Here is an 18,025-nt window from a genome sequence, read left to right as displayed (position 1 = left end):
ACCCCTGTGAGGATAAGCGGTAGAAAATTAATAGTTTGATCTGCGGCTGCACGGTGGATGAGTGGGTAGCACGTGGCCATGCAGCTTGGAGACACAAGTTTGATTCCCCGTCTCTGTGGAGTTTGCATGTTCTCCCCAGTTATCTCCGGGTACTCCGGTTTCCTCCCACATTCCAAAAAAACATGCTAGGTTAATTAGCGACTCCAAATTGTCCATAGGTATGAATGTGAGTGTGAATGGTTGTTTGTCTATATGTGCCCTGTGATTGGCTGGCCACTAGTCTCGGCGGACATAGTACTCCGTCTCTCACTCGAAGACCCAGGATGAGGATTAGCAGTAGAAAATGAATGAATAAATAAATCGGAGGCTAACTAGCTTAGCTTGGTAGCATGCAAAAAAACTTGAAACTATGAAAATAATCAATTTATTCATATTAGCATTAACCTACCGATCCAGCTGTCAACTATCAATACATAAACCAAGACACACAATGACACACATTGTCCGGTCCATTTCTCATACTTTGCCAACAGTAAACGTGTTTGATTCCCCCAACCCCACCCTGAAACATTTCCACCCTGCAGTCATTTATTCATGAATGGCACATTAACCACCCATTTTCTCCCTTGTCTGTGCGACTAACGTCTTTACTGATAATGGACAAAGATTATGCACATTCATTATCATTATCATAAAAATCATCATTGCCATGTGCTTAGCATAATAACAGCGCTCCACTGATTCACTTCTTTTCCTATATGTTGGAATATGTTAGCGATGGACTTCTCTCAAGGTTTTCTTTGTTGTTTTTAATCCGACATGCATTGCTGTCCACTCCGCACGGATATGTCTTCAAAATGGAATTTTGATATTACAATAATTGGAATTTCTTCATTAAGTTCTGCATCCGAATTGCACATTCTCTATTTTAAAACGACTCCCTCCATGAAAGTTCCTGGAATGTAGTTATGTATTATAATTGGAATTTCTTAGTCACATTTAGAAACTGCTTGCTACGGCAGATTTATGTTATCATAATTGGTTATTCTTCATTAATTCCTGTGAGTGTTATTATTATTATTATTATTATTACATATTGCATATAGTGGATTTAGTCATTTTAGATACCGTCGTACCGAAGAAGGAATAATCCAAATTGGGAACGCTTCATTCAGAACACTACTGTTGAAATAAGTAAGTACATATCATAAGATTGAGTAATGGGAAAAATAATATGCATTCAGTTGGGAATGGTTATTTACATCCGGAATCACGGTGCTATCGCCCAACGGAATAGAAAGCAACAACAGAGGATATTAAAGGTGCTTATCCTTAGACAATAGTACCCCTTTTGGGATCAATTAAGCCCTCAAAGTTGTGATCTTATCTCCGAATGCATTGGAAAAAGTCAACCGGAAAAAAAAAAAAAAAAAAAAAAAACACATCCAAAAAAAACTTCCCTACCTGTATCCGTGATGTAAAGATACTCTCCGGGTTCTTCTTCTGTGATCTGAGCTCGTATCCTTAGACTAAAGGTTCCAACAACTGAACACATACCTCCTCTGAGGCGTCTTATAAAGCCCCCCCCCCCCACCGCCGCCGCCGCCCGCCTCCCTCAGCACCAACCCTCCTCCCCCCTCAAACATCATCATAGTGAGAGAGGGGTGATTCCCAAGCAGACACGCGCACACGAACCCGACATGGCCCGCGTTGACGTCACAGCCGACGTCATCGGTTTCGTCTTCATTGAAGACAACTAATGGAACTTTAAAAATACGCATCGTGTCGAAGGTGCCGGGTATAAGGTGTCCATAAAAGCCGCAACCTAGCTGTGGTGTCAAGGTCAATGCCACCTCAAAAAAAACGTACCGTGAAAGGTCAGATGGGATAGGCTCCGAGGTCATCAGTAAACTCAATTTACCTGGGGGGGGGGCCACTGGAGCTACCCCTACCCCTCCATCTGGTACTTTTACAATCAGTAACTGTTACATTTGTTCACTTCCTGCTTTCCTAATATATTTTACATTTTTTTAATTTTTAATTTTTAATTTTTAATTTTTAATTTTTAATTTTTAATTTTTAATTTTTAATTTTTAATTTTTAATTTTTAATTTTTAATTTTTAATTTTTAATTTTTAATTTTTAATTTTCAAAGAGAATCCGTCAATGGCATTTTTAGTTGGGAACTGATGTTTTCCTGAAACGTATCACTAAAGGGCAGAAACAAACTTTTTTTTTCCATGAGAGAAAATTATGCTTGAAATGTAGCTTTTCTCACACACACAAAAAAATTGTTTTTAGTTGGGAACTGATATTTTCCTGAAACTTACGTACGTTCTAATTCTGATTACTAAAGAACGGAGAAAAGCAGAAACAAACTTTTTTTGGGTACTCCGGTTTCCTCCCACATTCCAAAAACATGCTAGGTTAATTAGCGACTCCAAATTGTCCATAGGTATGAATGTGAGTGTGAATGGTTGTTTGTCTATATGTGCCCTGTGATTGGCTGGCCACCAGTCCAGGGTGTACCCCGCCTCTCGCCGAAAGACAGCTGGGATAGGCTCCAGCACCCCCCGCGACCCTCGTGAGGAAAAAGCGGTAGAAAATGAATGAATTATTTTTATTTTTATTTTTATTTTTATTTTTATTTTTATTTTTATTTTTATTTTTATTTTTATTTTTATTTTTATTTTTATTTTTATTTTTATTTTTATTTTTATTTTTATTTTTTGTCACTTCCCGAATTACTTGCAAACGCCACACAGAGATGAAACGGAGAATTGAATCCCGATCTACTGACTGTGTGGTCATCATGCTAACCACTCGGACACCGTACAGCAATATTAATTAAAAAAATATATATATATATTTAATTTTTCTCTGAAAAAGAGCTCATAAAATACACGTTTTGAATGTGTTAAACTTCATTTTGAAGTACCCAAAGTACACAAACACATACAACTTACTCTTATTCACTTACTTATTCATAGAACTCACACAGACCAATGAAGAACTTCATGCTCTACGCTGTGAGGCATTCGGGCGCACTCGTAATTACGACTGATAATTGTTTTTCATTTTTATTCACGTGCCCCGCTATGACAATTGCCGTACCCCTCGGGGTACACGTACCCCACATTGGGAACCTAGGATGTCGACAACTCAAAAGCCTTTTCTAAGCCTGCTACAGCACAGTTACCCTACACATACTATGTCACCTAAAACCGAAGCATTTTTTTTTTTTTTTTTTTTTTTTTTTTTTTTTTTTGGAAAACACGTGACACGTCCGCTTCCTTTACAACTTGAGCTGACGTTAGCGTCCCCCCCTGTGAAAGCGTGAATGCTGATCGTGAACCTGTTGGAGGTTGATAGTGATGGCTGAATCGCTTCTAAGACAAGAGCCTTCACTGCAGCTCAGATAAGAAGCACAGAAGAACAAGCGGGCGACGGGCGGTCTGACCATCACTGATATCGCCGCCGTCCAGTCGCCGTTTCCTGTAATAGTGCGGTTACCTTGACAACAGCAAAAGAGTCAAGAAAAACTTGGCTACATTTCATATATTCTAAATATAAATCTGCATGTTTTATAATTCCCATTCATACAATGAACCATAGTATGTTGTTGCTTTTTTTTGATATTATATGATATTAAATATTTCTAGGCATAATCATAAAAAAGACATATTTGGCTCATTTAGTACAACCAGTTCCAAATACATCCTTAAAAAAAATAAAGCTGTCATGATTCAATAATTCTCTACACGGATTATAAACACAAATAGACTTGTATTGAAATGTGTGATTGCTTTGCAAGCTGCCATATCACAACATTACAGCGACGGAAAGTAGCATAGTAAATCATGTGATGATATGTTCTTATTATTAATATTATTTTTTTTATTATATAGTTATCTTATTATCAAGGGTGTCAACTGTCCTGTTTAGCAAATTTGCATATTTTTTCATTCATTCATTCATTTATTTTCTACCGCTTTTCCAGCACAAGGGTCACGAGGGTGCTGGAGCCTACCCCAGCTGTCTTCGGGCGAGAGGCGGGGTACACCCTGGACTGGTGGCCAGCCAATCACAGGGCACATATAGACAAACAACCTTTCTGCCTTTCTCCGCTCTTCAGTAATCAGAAGTAGAACATACATAAGTTTCAGGAAAATATCAGTTCCCAACTAAAAAAAAATTATGAGAAAAGCTACATTTAAAGCATAATTTTCTGTCATGAAAAAAAGTTTGTTTCTGCCTTTCTCCGTTCTTTAGTAATCAGAAATAGAACATACTTAAGTTTCAGGAAAATATCAGTTCCCAACTAAAAAAAATTATGAGAAAAGCTACATTTCAAGCATAATTTTCTGTCATGAAAAAAAAAGTTTGTCTCTGCCTTTCTCCGTTCTTTAGTAATCAGAAGTAGAACATACATAAGTTTCAGGAAAATATCAGTTCCCAACTGATTTTTTTGTGAGAAAAGCTACATTTCAAGCATAATTTTCTCTCATTAAAAAAAGTTTGTTTCTGACTTTCTCCGCTCTTTAGTAATAAGAATTAGAACATATGTAAGTTTCAGGAAAATATCAGTTCCCAACTAATTTTTTTTGTGAGAAAAGCTACATTTCAAGCATAATTTTCTCTCATGAAATAAAAAGTTTGTTTCTGCCTTTTCCCGTTCTTTAGTAATCAGAAGTAGAACATACGTAAGTTTCAGGAAAATATCAGTTCCCAACTAAAAACATTTTTTTGTGTGTGAGAAAAGCTACATTTCAAGCATAATTTTCTCTCATGAAAATAAAAAGTTTGTTTCTGCCTTTCTCCGTTCTTTAGTGATCAGCAGTAGAGCGTAGGTACGTTTCAGGAAAATATCAGTTCCCAACTAAAAACTATTTTTTTTTGTGTGTGTGAGAAAAGCTACATTTCAAGCATAATTTTCTCTCATGAAAATAAAAAGTTTGTTTCTGCCTTTCTCCGTTCTTTAGTGATCAGCAGTAGAGTGTAGGTACGTTTCAGGAAAATATCAGTTCCAAACTAAAAACTATTTTTTGTGTGTGTGAGAAAAGCTACATTTCAAGCATAATTCTCTCTCATGAAAATAAAAAGTTTGTTTCTGCCTTTCTCCGTTCTTTAGTGATCAGCAGTAGAGCGTAGGTACGTTTCAGGAAAATATCAGTTCCCAACTAAAAACTATTTTTTTGTGTGTGAGAAAAGCTACATTTCAAGCATAATTTTCTCTCATGAAAATAAAAAGTTTGTTTCTGCCTTTCTCCGTTCTTTAGTAATCAGAAGTAGAACATACGTAAGTTTCAGGAAAATATCAGTTCCCAACTAAAAACTATTTTTTTTTGTGTGTGTGAGAAAAGCTACATTTCAAGCATAATTCTCTCTCATGAAAATAAAAAGTTTGTTTCTGCCTTTCTCCGTTCTTTAGTGATCAGCAGTAGAGCGTAGGTACGTTTCAGGAAAATATCAGTTCCCAACTAAAAACATTTTTTTTGTGTGTGAGAAAAGCTACATTTCAAGCATAATTTTCTCTCATGAAAAAAAAAAGTTTGTTTCTGCCTTTCTCCGTTCTTTAGTGATCAGCAGTAGAGCGTAGGTACGTTTCAGGAAAATATCAGTTCCCAACTAAAAACTATTTTTTTGTGTGTGTGAGAAAAGCTACATTTCAAGCATAATTTTCTCTCATGAAAATAAAAAGTTTGTTTCTGCCTTTTTCTGTTCTTTAGTGATCAGCAGTAGAGCGTAGGTACGTTTCAGGAAAATATCAGTTCCCAACTAAAAACATTTTTTTTGTGTGTGAGAAAAGCTACATTTCAAGCATAATTTTCTCTCATGAAAATAAAAAGTTTGTTTCTGCCTTTCTCCGTTCTTTAGTGATCAGCAGTAGAGCGTAGGTACGTTTCAGGAAAACATCAGTTCCCAACTAAAAGTCGTTATCACGTGATGTTGGTGTTTACGCTTTACTGGGCATGCCCCCGTTGACTATCCTGGTTGATTATAGCGGCGCATGTAGACACGTGATTGGAATATTCCTTTCCATGTATACCATTGCTTTCGGAAAGGTCATTCGGAAAGATTCCATTCGGAAAAAGGAAAACTCATGTAAACGTGGCTAGTCATGAAATTTCCAGCTAAGTCAAGTTAAAATGAGGACGGTCTTACCAGTCTAGTTAAATCATGAACACACAAATAAAGCCTTGCATGCTGCTTCCTTCTCTTCATTCAACATATTGGAAAAAAAGCAAGCTTATTGAATCCATATCTGTTCCTGATAATTCATTTCTCTCTTCAATGTACCACAGAGTGATTAAAATCGTTACTGGGAGAATGAAAAAGCAACAACCGTGCCGAAAGAAAAAGCGGAACTCACACTATTAAAAAAAAAAAAAAAAAAAATACCGACCTGCGTTCAGCTTGAGTGTGCTGTTCATTTCAGCGTCAAAGTCCTCATGTGCTCTCTGTCCAAGTGAGGCGATTTACTGCCTTGCTTCTTCCACACTGAAAACCACTGACTTGTGACAAGGGAGCATCTCTGCAGTGGCCTAAGCCTATAAAGACAATGATATTTATTTATAGAAGAAAAATGACACCTCTCTTGCCAAATGTAGTGCATCAACTATTAAAAAAAAACTATAATACGGTATTGGTGAGGGGTGTCCAAAATGTGCATATTTTATTGGCCTTCAGCATATTCTAAATATAAAATGAATGCATCAATAATTAGATATAAGGTCATCTCATCTAATTTTGCGGTTTCACTTAATCATGGGTTTGGTGGAATCAAACTTGGGTTTCCTAGCTGTGAGGCCAGCACGTTAACCACTCTTCCACCGTGCAGCTCTGGAAAAATAATTCATTCATTAATTATTATTAACCGCTTATCCTCTTGAGGGTCGCGGGGGTTGCTGGAGTCTATCCCGGCTGTCTTCTTGTGAGAGGCGGGGTACACCCTGGACTGGTGGCCAGCCAATCACAGGGCACATATAGACAAACAACCATTCACACTCACATTCATACCTATGCACAATTTGGAGTGGCTAATTAACCTAGCATGTTTTTGGAATGTGGGAGGAAACCGGAGTACCCGGAGAAAACCCACGCATGCACGGGGAGAACATGCAAACTCCACACAGAGATGGCTGATTGTGGAATCAAACTCGGGTCTCCTAGTTGTGAGTCCCTCGCGCTAATTACTCGTCCGCCATGCAGCGTAAAAACATCTTTTCTCTTATTATGTCTACTATATTGGGTAATATGAGTATAAAGTTCACTATAGGGGTGTTACTTCATGTCTGGAGGGCTCTAAAATTCATTCATTCATTCATTTTCTACCGCTTATCCTCACGAGGGTCGCTAGGGGGGATGCTGGAGCCTATCCCGGCTGTCTTCTTGTGAGAGGCGGGGTACACCCTGGACTGGTGGCCAGCCAATCACAGGGCACATATAGACAAACAACCATTCACACTCACATTCATACCTATGGACAATTTGGAGTCGCTAATTAACCTAGCATGTTTTTGGAATATGGGAGGAAACCGGAGTACCCGGAGGAAAAAAAAAAAAGTTTGTTTCTGCCTTTCTCCGTTCTTTAGTAATCAGAATTAGAACATATATAAGTTTCAGGAAAATATCAGTTCCCAACTAAAAACTATTTTTTTTTGTGTGTGAGAAAAGCTACATTTCAAGCATAATTTTCTCTCATGGAAAAAAAAGTTTGTTTCTGCCTTTCTTTGTTCTTTAGTGATACGTTTCAGGAAAACATCAGTTCCCAACTAAAAATGCCGTTGACGGATGAAAATATTTTTCTCTTTTCGCTGGGAATCACCATCTATAATAACTTCTGCCTGAGCTTGTTTCGTAAAACAGACTAGCAAAACTTGGGGCAGAGCCACGCCCATAAGGAAACTCCGCTCATCTGTGACATCACAAAAGAACAGTTTAGCAACGCCCTCTGAAACGGAGCTTTTTAAGCCATGCCAAACTTCTCACTTCCAAATGCGCAAACTTCATTATGTGTAACTTTAGCATCGTTTAACACGAGAATACAACATTCTAACAATATTTATAGGTCAGAAAAATAGAAAACGCATAATGGGTCTCTTTTAAAGTAATGCCATCTTACATATTACTACTCTTCTTCCTATTTATTTGCATGACAGATGAGAATATTTGCATTAATATGAGTGACTGTTGTGAAATTTATAACAACATAGCAGGACTATGTTTACTGACGTTCACTCCGTGTTGAGAAAGCTCAGCATAGACCTTATCGGGATTAAATGGGAGGGCTTTGACCTCAATCAAGAAAATAATTACCGTTGCCGGACTTTTTAATTAGCTAACAAACCTTCCGCAGGCGCATAATGAGTCAGAAAACAAAGGTAATTACAGTTAAAATTCTTATTAAATTCAGCTTGTGAAGCCATATTGAATTTTTCACTGGAAATTCAATTCCCGGTTCCCTGGCTTTGTTTTTCTCTCACAAAATATCCGGATAATATATTTCCCAACCGGAATGCTCATTCTATATATTACAGCCGGTGTCTCCGTCTGTCAGAAAAGGTGAGGTATGGTAATACAATAAAGGGCATTTGCTTCAAGATAAAACCAAGTCGAGTGTGACTGACTCCATCTTGCCCCCGAGTAATGAAGATTATTCATGATTGGCATCGCTGGTAGAAGCAATGGCTCACAAACAAGCGTACGCACGCGGTTCTTTTCTCTCGCAGGGTTGCTCGGGTGTCATGAATCACAATGTTTCCTATTATATTCCCTCAGAAGTACAAGCACCACATGCAGCAGTTGTTATCTGTCATCACCAGTGTTGCCGCTCCTTCACCGGCAACAGTCAATACGGATGCAGCACCCACTTACTCTGTGTACGCTATGTGTGTGTGTGTGTGTGTTTGTGATGAACTAGCACTGCAGCAATGTGAAACAAGCATTGCACCATCAGTATTTTTGTCAAACTGATGCTTGGCTTCAACACACAGCAGACTATATTGTGCAAACATTGATCATGTCAATATGCAATATGCAGGAAAATTATGGGAGATATACCACAGATATATTTTTTTTCAATAATTTTTTAAATAAAATGTGAAATATTTGTGATGTTACATATGACACATGTTATGGACTTTCAATTGTAAATGCATTCCTTATTTGAACATTTGCACCTAGAACCATAATATTTACTTTGAATTGTATAGAAATAAGAATATTTGAACTGTAATATTTGACGCCCTGTTATAACATATATTTTTTTAATTATATTTAAAGCTTAGCTGCAACAAAACTGAAAACACGGTTTCCTTGTAGAACGTTACTTCCTGTAACTGTCACAGAAACCTCCTATATTCTGATTCTGATTGGCTTAAACAATTCGAATCAAAGCCAGCCTTCCGCTCTAAAAACGACCAATCACAACGCAAGTTCAAGTTTTTGCAGCCAATCACAATTCATAGTCTCCTAGAGCGGGAGGGTCCGAATGCGGAAGTATGGCGTCTTCATTTTGTTTAGCTACTTAAGCACCAAAACTGCTGTAATGCGTAATGGTTTTTGATTCAAAAATACTTTTTGGTGGTTAATTAAGCACCGAAAAGGTAAGTTTGCATTACGTTACTATGGTTAGATTATTTCGAGTTTAAGTAACGTGTGTTTGTCTGAATGTTAAAACCCTTCTTTACGTGATAGCTGCACTTTGACGCCGTCGATTTAGCGTTCGCAATAATGTTATTGTACTTCATACAATAATACATAAAATGTTGTTCCGCGTTGTACAAATAATACCATTAATGTACAGTATATATATATATATATATATGTACACAGGTATGCTGTATAGTTGTGCTATGAAAAACCATAACAACAAGACTAGTTTATTGCACACACTCAAGCTAATTTTTGACTCCCCTACTATAGTATGGTATCTACCTTATTTTACCCAGCAATATTATGAAATAGCATCGTTAACCAATGTTAACAGTTGAATGACACACTTGTGTTGTGCTACTGCATGGTCATTTGCTAATCAAGTTGCCCTTTGACACCAGGCCCAGCTTCTGTGAGAGATGGAGGAGCTCTACACTTTGGAAAAGGAGGTCGGACGTGGTAATTACGGTGTGGTCTTTGAGGGCCGTATAGCCAAAACAGGAGAGCGGGTGGCTATCAAGCGTCTGCCCTGCAAGAACGCAGAATGCATTGAACTCTACTTGCAAGAGTTGTGGGCCATGAAAGCCACAGCCAAAAAACATGCCAATATCATTGCATTGCACAATTACCTCCTGCAGACCGGGAAGAGGAGTTTAAAGCCGTTAAAAGGAGGCAAGTTGCCACGACATCTCGTCGAAAGTGTGCTGAAGGGAAGGGTTGTTGGGAGAATGTCGCAACGACAGGAAAGAGGTTCTCGGTCTGACTCTCAACGGAGGACTAACTCTGCATCCGGACTTCAAGATAGAACCAACACTCTCCCATCAACCCCCAAAAGGCCTCCAAACAGAACCAGGAAGAGGTCGTCCCAGGCAGAAGACGAGCAGCCCTTAAAATGCTCGGCCCTGTGGCTCGTGATGGACTACTGTGATGGAGGAGACTTGAATCACTTCCTGCTCTCCAGACCGCCTGACGCCCAGCGTAACCATGATGTGGTGCGGCAGCTCAGCAGTGCCGTGGCCTTCCTGCATCACCTTGGTATCATGCATCGAGACCTAAAGCCTGACAACGTGCTTGTCAGTATTCAACCCAATGGTCCTGTTTATAAGGTAGGTTGTGATCTGGTATTATTCACAAAATATAACATCTTTGCAGTGCAGTTTCCTAACTGGGTTGGATCCATTATCTTATTGCTGGGTTTTATGTGACATTACATGTGTCAGACAATAACCTGCTTTGTTCAATGAAGCGATTGTTGGAAGTAGGAAGTGATCAAAAATCAGTGCCCCCTTATCCCGCTGTGTAACACTGATATATCATCACGGTAATGGTTTAATTTCATTTGAACATGCATCAGATTACAATTGAATGCATCACATAATCAGTTCACAGTTCCACATGTCCAAAAGGAGTAGGAAGAACCCCTCCATCTGGTACTTTTAGTACCAGTATCAGTAACTGTTACATTTGTTCACTTCCTGCTTTCCTAGTATAATTTTTTTAATTAAATTTTTTTTAATGAATTTTTATTTTTTTAGTTTTATTTAGTTTTTTATTTTTTGTCACATACTGAAGTACGAGGTGATATGAGCATCCAATGCCATAATGGGTACCATAGTAAGTGTCAATATAGTGATATATATAGCACATCATGACTGGTTCAAGACTCTTTATCTTTGTATTTAGCAAACATCAACTATTATTTGTTCACTTCCTGCTTTCCTAATATAATTTTTTTATAAAAAAAATATATTTTATGAATTTTTATTTTTCTAGTTTTATTTTATTTTTTAATTTTTGTCATGTATCGAAGTACTCTGTGATATGAGCATCCAATGACATAATGGGTACCATAGTAAGTGTCAATATAGTGATATATATAGCACATCATGACTGGTTCAAGACTCTTCATCCTTGTATTTAGCAAACATCAACTATTATTTGTTCACTTCCTGCTTTCCTAATATAATTTTTTTATAAAAAAATATATTTTCTGAATTTTAATTTTTCTAGTTTTATTTTATTTTTTATTTTTTGTCATGTACCGAAGTACTCGGTGATATGAGCATCCAATGACATAATGGGTACCATAGTAAGTGTCAATATAGTGATATATATAGCACATCATGACTGGTTCAAGACTCTTCATCCTTGTATTTAGCAAACATCAACTATTATTTGTTCACTTCCTGCTTTCCTAATATAATTTTTTTATAAAAAAATATATTTTATGAATTTTAATTTTTCTAGTTTTATTTTATTTTTTATTTTTTGTCATGTACCGAAGTACTCGGTGATATGAGCATCCAATGACATAATGGGTACCATAGTAAGTGTCAATATAGTGATATATATAGCACATCATGACTGGTTCAAGACTCTTCATCCTTGTATTTAGCAAACATCAACTATTATTTGTTCACTTCCTGCTTTCCTAATATAATTTTTTTATAAAAAAAATATATTTTCTGAATTTTAATTTTTCTAGTTTTATTTTATTTTTTGTCATGTACCGAAGTACTCGGTGATATGAGCATCCAATGCCATAATGGGTACCATAGTAAGTGTCAATATAGTGATATATATAGCACATCATGACTGGTTCAAGACTCTTCATCCTTGTATTTAGCAAACATCAACTGCTTGTATTGTTTCTTGAATTGGCTCATCGTTGTGCATTGTTTGATTTCCTTACTCGATCCATTCCGTAGTTTGATTCCACATACTGAAATGCTATGGCTAGCATAACGTAGTCCTAGCATAGAAGTGTTTCAAATGTACTTCTTCTCGGAGATCATATTTCTAGTATTGGATGACATTTTTAGCTAATTGGTTATTTTTAGCCTTTTGCATTATTTTAGCTGTTTGAAGATGAACTATATCAGCAAGTTGAAGTATTTGTGATTTTAGAAATAAGGAGTTAATATGTTCTCTGTAGGCGCCATTATGAATTATCCTGACTGACCTTTTTTTGCAGTACATTCAGTGAGTGAAGATAGCCCATATTTCCACACAATAAGTAATATATGATGTATTTTGGTGCGTACCCTCTAGGTGGCAGACTTTGGCTTGAGCAAGATGAGCTCAGACGGCCAGACGGATGGTAATCTGACCAGGAAGAATTTCTCTTCCACCTGCGGCTCAGACTTCTACATGGCTCCTGAGGTTTGGGGGGGACTGACTTACACGGCCCAGGCAGACATCTTTTCGCTGGGTGTGATGTTCTGGGCCGTCCTGGAGAGGATCACCTTCCTGGAGGAAGGAACCACACGGGAACAACTCGGTGAGTCATGGTCTGGAGTTTAGGAATAATATACATATATAACAATACATTTATACCAAAAAAACAGGGAGGTCAAAAAAGGTGGAGTGTGTGCCGGTCTGGCAACGCGGCGCACTGAATTGACTTTGACTCCATTAACTGGCACATATTAAAAATGTCAGATACTATACATCACATCTTCGTCAAGCACGGGCCATTAGTCATAAATGTAAATGGCGGCAGAGATGAGGGATGGCTGCACCTTTTTGAAAAGAGATTAAAAGCGGCTCTGTTGCTTTTAATTCAACATGACAGTCTTGACACAAGCACTGGTTTCCGGGGGGACACCAGATAACAATTTCCCCCATGGTAATATTAATTAATTCAATCCTCACAACCATTTGTCAAGGGTTTCCTTTTTTAATGAAGATTAATTAAAGCAACAATGCAGGTGAAGTGGTATTTAAATTAAATTATGATTGTTTATAACTGTATAGTACTTTATCGTTGGAACCCCATGTGGCTGCACATTCAAAAGAGGCATTTTCAATCTACGAGAGTGCAGGGCCAATTTCTGCCAAACGCTCCACTATGACAGGATAATGAAATGCTTATAACACAAATGTCTCATTTTATTCACGAAAAATGGCCAAAACCAACCGTTGGTGGTGACGACGACAACGGCGGCGGCGATATGAAGCATTTTCCTCAAGTTAAGTGCCTTGAGTCATTGGTGCTCTTATTAGGTTGGATGAAACGGTTATGATTGCGGTGACGGAGCTTCAGTCGCTTTCTAAAAAGAAAAAAAAAAAAAAAAAGAAGCCAAATGGAATTTAGCAGATCACAATTCTCTTTGTGTGATAACGTGAAGTAGGAGCCCGCGGGCGTTTCACAGACGAATAAAATGCGTGTGATTTGTCTCGTTCTGTGACTCACGCGGTTATTTGACTTGGCAGCGGTGCAGAGATCATTTTATCAAGTGTTACCTCTTTGTCGGATTTTTATCCTGGAACTGTTTAGGGGAGGGGAAAAAAAGGGCAGGTAGAAACAATAGGAGCGTAATTGGAAAACAATGTCCAGCCAGTCCTTCCATGCGTTGCATCAAGGGGTGTCCAAAGTGCGGCCCTGGGACTTGCTTTTTATTGTCCCTCATATAATTAGTATTATTTATTCCAAATTATTTGTGACATTTACTGTTTACCCTGTACATTGTTTTTCATATTTTATGTCATCTATCTATCTCTATCTCTATCTATCTATCGGCCAGCCAATCACAGGGCACATATAGACAAACAACCATTCACACTCACATTCATACCTATGGACAATTTGGAGTCGCTAATTAACCTAGCATGTTTTTGGAATGTGGGAGGAAACCGGAGAAAACCCACATATGCACGGGGAGAACATGCAAACTCCACACAGAGATGGCTGAGGGTGGAATCGAACTTGGGTCTCCTAGCTGTAACACTTTTTCCGCCGTGCAGCCCTGGAAAAATAATGTTACCCGGAGAGAACATGCAAACTCCACACAGATATGGCCGAGGGTGGAATTGAACTCTCCTAGCTGTGACGTCTGCGCGCTAACCACTACAACACCGTGCAGCCCCTAAATCTGTATATCTCACAGGAAATGTATACTCTGTCAAACATTGGCAGCATTTCTAGAAATGCTGGATTTTCTACTGTATTGAAGAGCAACATTTCTTGTCTTAGCATGTTTTTGGAATGTGCGAGAAAACCCACGCATGCACGGGGAGAACATGCAAACTCCACACAGAGATAGCCGAGGGTGGAATCGAACCCCGGGCTCCTAGCTGTGAGGTCCGCGTGCTAACCACTCAAACACTATTTTTTCTTTATCCTCCCTTTTTAGGTGCGTACGTAAGTAAGGGTCGCTGGTTGATGCCACTGGGCGAAGCTTTGTGGGAGAACGCCGACCTCCGGCTGCGCATCCCCATGAAGTCGAAAACAGCAACCCCGCTGCCACCCACTCCCGGCCTGGCAATGTGCAGCCTACTTTCCGACATGCTCTCCTCGGACCCAGATTCGCGGCCTCCAGCGGACCAGCTGGAGTCCAGGGTGTGCGCTGCTTTGAAAGAGGACTCCCGCTGACACAAAGAGCTACTAATGGCCACATCCGAAGCATCGCCCGCGGAGCCATTGACTGCGGCGTCTCCTCCATGTGTAAATAACAGCCGAGATAAAACCCCGCCCATTCAAGGTGAACTATTTTATTTAACTATTATATCATTTGGAGCTGATCATTACTGACTAGCACTTAAAACAGTTCCAATGGGAGTTGAGTCTCAATATAGCCACATCATGACATTCTGCATTATGCATAGGATATGTATTCATCATCCACAACATTAAATACATCTACACAATATATAACGTGAGGGATGTATCAGAAACTCTAATGCTAATGCTCACTTTTCAGAGTTTCTACCGCTACTGACGTTACTACAATAACAGAATGTGTTCATACAGCACCAAAATGAGAACAACTTAACATGTTTGCTCCACTTTGGAAGCTTCACAGTCCACTTTTCTGACCCGTAAATGTAGTTAGAATGTCGTATTCTCGTGTTAAACAATGCCAAAGTTTCAGACAATGAGGTTGCCGCATTTGGAAGTCAGCCCTCAAAAGAAGTTTAGGATGTCTCAAAACAATCTGTTTCAAAAGGCGTGGTAAAAACTGCCCCTTTGTGACATCACAGAGGAGCGGCTTCCTTATATGGATGTGGCTGTAAGCCAAATAAGCTCTCTGCAGCCGGATTAGCCGACAAATTTGCTAAAGCCCGATGCTTTCAGAAGGTAATAATTCAGTAAGTAATTTATCAGTGTTTATTTTGTGTAAATCATGTAGCAAAAGCGCTTGTATACAGGGAGCAGGGTTGCTAATAGCCGTTTCCGGAAGTCCTTTTAAGCACCAACCGCAGTAGAGTAGGTATGCCTGGAGGCAGGCCTTGGGTGGAATACATACACAAACATACCATTATCTCGGGAACCACTGAATGCAAAGAAATATAGCTGACGAGGTGCAGATTCTGGAAGAACTAGAAAGCTTTGTGTGCTGGTTATTGTGTGTGTGTGTGTGTGTGTGTGTGTGTGTGTGTGGTCAACTCAATACAAAGGGCCGAAAAATGAGGTCCCCTTTGAAACCTGGAGCTCTCCTAGCTAACCGCTAGTCTAGCTAACCGCTACGTTTCTATTCATCACTTAGATTTCATCAGCATTTTATGGATATTGATCATGTGTTTAGTGTACCTAGTGTATGTGGGTGTGTATTTATACACTTCCTTTCTCTCCTCCATGATTGGGCCTTAGTTGAATTGTGTAAATACGTATAAAAATCTGGTTTCACTACTAGTCTTATAATGAAAAATCACTATTTAAAAAATTATATACAGTATATAAAGTTTACATTTAAGTGAGTCATACAAGTACACAATGTGCTCTATTGGGACCTCATGTAGTATGTGATGCAAGCGCCATGCTTAGCCGCTGGCCGTTCATTAAAAGGAGCATGTTGGAGCTAAAAGTCGTTTCACACAGTAAACGACTTTAATGAAACCCGGGGGATTACTGCTGTGCTTTTTACGTAAATAGATTTCTTCCTGTTTTGAACCCCAAAATTAAATTGTTTGAGAATGTGGCATGTTGCATTCACTGCAGCCCACATATATTCACTATTTATTTTGATTGTTTATATATAAAATCAATATGCCTCAGAAATAAGTCATATTTTATGCAGGTCTTTCACAGTTCATTCATTCATTTTCTACCGCTACCAGCCAATCACAGGGCACATATAGACAAACAACCATTCACACTCACATTCATACCTATGGACAATTTGGAGTGGCTAATTAACCTAGCATGTTTTTGCATGCACGGGGAGAACATGCAAACTCCACACAGAGATAGCCGAGGGTGGGATTGAACCCTGGTCTCCTAGCTGTGAGGTCTGCGCGCTAACCACTCGACCGCCGTGCAGCCGGTCTTTCATAGTATTATCTTGAAATTTTTCCCTAGATTTATTATGGAAATTATTTAATTAATCAGATATGATGCTTTTTTTTTTTTTTTTTAGAGCCGATCCAGCATGTTACAGGTTGTGGGTCTTAAGTCATTGACATTCATATCTACGACAATATGTAATATATAATATGCTGGATGCTCCCAGAAGTTACACATGATCATAAAAAAAAAAAAAAGATGGTCGCCACCAACCAGGTACGTCATGAGCCCCCTTTAGAGGACGTCAGCGGGACAAGTGGAGATTTAAGTAGTGCTAATCTCCGCTTGTACGCTAGCCTCCGTGATCCTGGCTCAGTGGGGTCGTGTCTGACAGATCTGTGACCTTTACTGCTGTGACAGCCGCTCACGCGTTGTTAGCCAGCCAATAGCTTCCTCATGCCATCGGTGACCCCTCTTTTCCTGAGATTGGAAGGGGAAACGCATGTATATGCATATATGTACATGCTATACAGTATAGCCGGGGTGTGCAAAGTGCGGCACAGGGGCCATGTTTGGCCCAGAGTTTGTTCTTTGCTGGCATATTGTACATTCATTCATGAATTTTCTACCGCTTTTTCCTCACAAGGGTCGCCGGGGAGGGGGGTGGTAGAGCCTATCCCAGCTGTCTATGGACAATTTGGAGTCGCTAATTAACCTAGCATGTTTTTGGAATGTGGGAGGGAACCGGAGTACCCGGAGAAAACACACGCATGCACGGGGAGAACATGCAAACTCCACACAGAGATGGCAGAGGTTGGGATTGAACTGGGTAACAGTATTTTTCCAGGGCTGCACGGTGGAAAAGTGTTAGCGCTAGGAGAACCAAGTTCGATTCCACCCTCGGCCATCTCTGTGTGGAGTTTGCATGTTCTCTCTGTGTATGCGTGGGTTTTCTCCGGGTACTCCGGTTTCCTCCCACATTCCAAAAACATGCTAGGTTAATTGGCGACTCCAAATTGTCCATAGGTATGAATGTGAGTGTGAATGGTTGTTTGTCTATATGTGCCCTGTGATTGGCTGGCCACCAGTCCAGGGTGTACCCCGCCTCTCAAAGCCAAAGACAACTGGGATAGGCTCCAGCAC

The 18,025-nt window shown here is 39.2% G+C and overlaps 2 protein-coding genes across 2 annotated transcripts in view; one reads left to right on the top strand and one right to left on the bottom strand.

Annotated features, from left to right (window-relative positions):
* The window catches only part of pnocb (prepronociceptin b), a 29,834-nt gene extending 28,294 nt beyond the window's left edge, over positions 1-1,540 (bottom strand). The window contains exon 1 of the mRNA XM_058088897.2: positions 1,465-1,540. The gene's annotated coding sequence lies outside the window, so the exon portion shown is untranslated. The remainder of the gene's footprint in view (positions 1-1,464) is intronic.
* A 7,912-nt stretch (positions 1,541-9,452) lies between these two features.
* Positions 9,453-15,346, top strand: LOC131143343 (serine/threonine-protein kinase pdik1l-B). The gene is made up of 4 exons (XM_058091742.2): positions 9,453-9,608; positions 10,059-10,763; positions 12,709-12,937; positions 14,793-15,346. The coding sequence occupies exons 2-4, from the start codon at positions 10,077-10,079 to the stop codon at positions 15,029-15,031; spliced, it is 1,155 nt and encodes a 384-aa protein (XP_057947725.2). The 5' UTR covers positions 9,453-9,608; positions 10,059-10,076; the 3' UTR covers positions 15,032-15,346.
* The last annotated feature ends 2,679 nt before the right edge of the window (positions 15,347-18,025 follow it).

This window comes from Doryrhamphus excisus, linkage group LG11 (assembly GCF_037039965.1).
Source record: "Doryrhamphus excisus strain RoL-2023G ecotype Guam linkage group LG11, RoL_Dexc_Guam_v1.1, whole genome shotgun sequence".
NCBI classification, from domain to species: domain Eukaryota; kingdom Metazoa; phylum Chordata; class Actinopteri; order Syngnathiformes; family Syngnathidae; genus Doryrhamphus; species Doryrhamphus excisus.
Note: the sequence above shows the minus strand (reverse complement) of the source record. Positions and strands in the feature narration are given on the sequence as shown.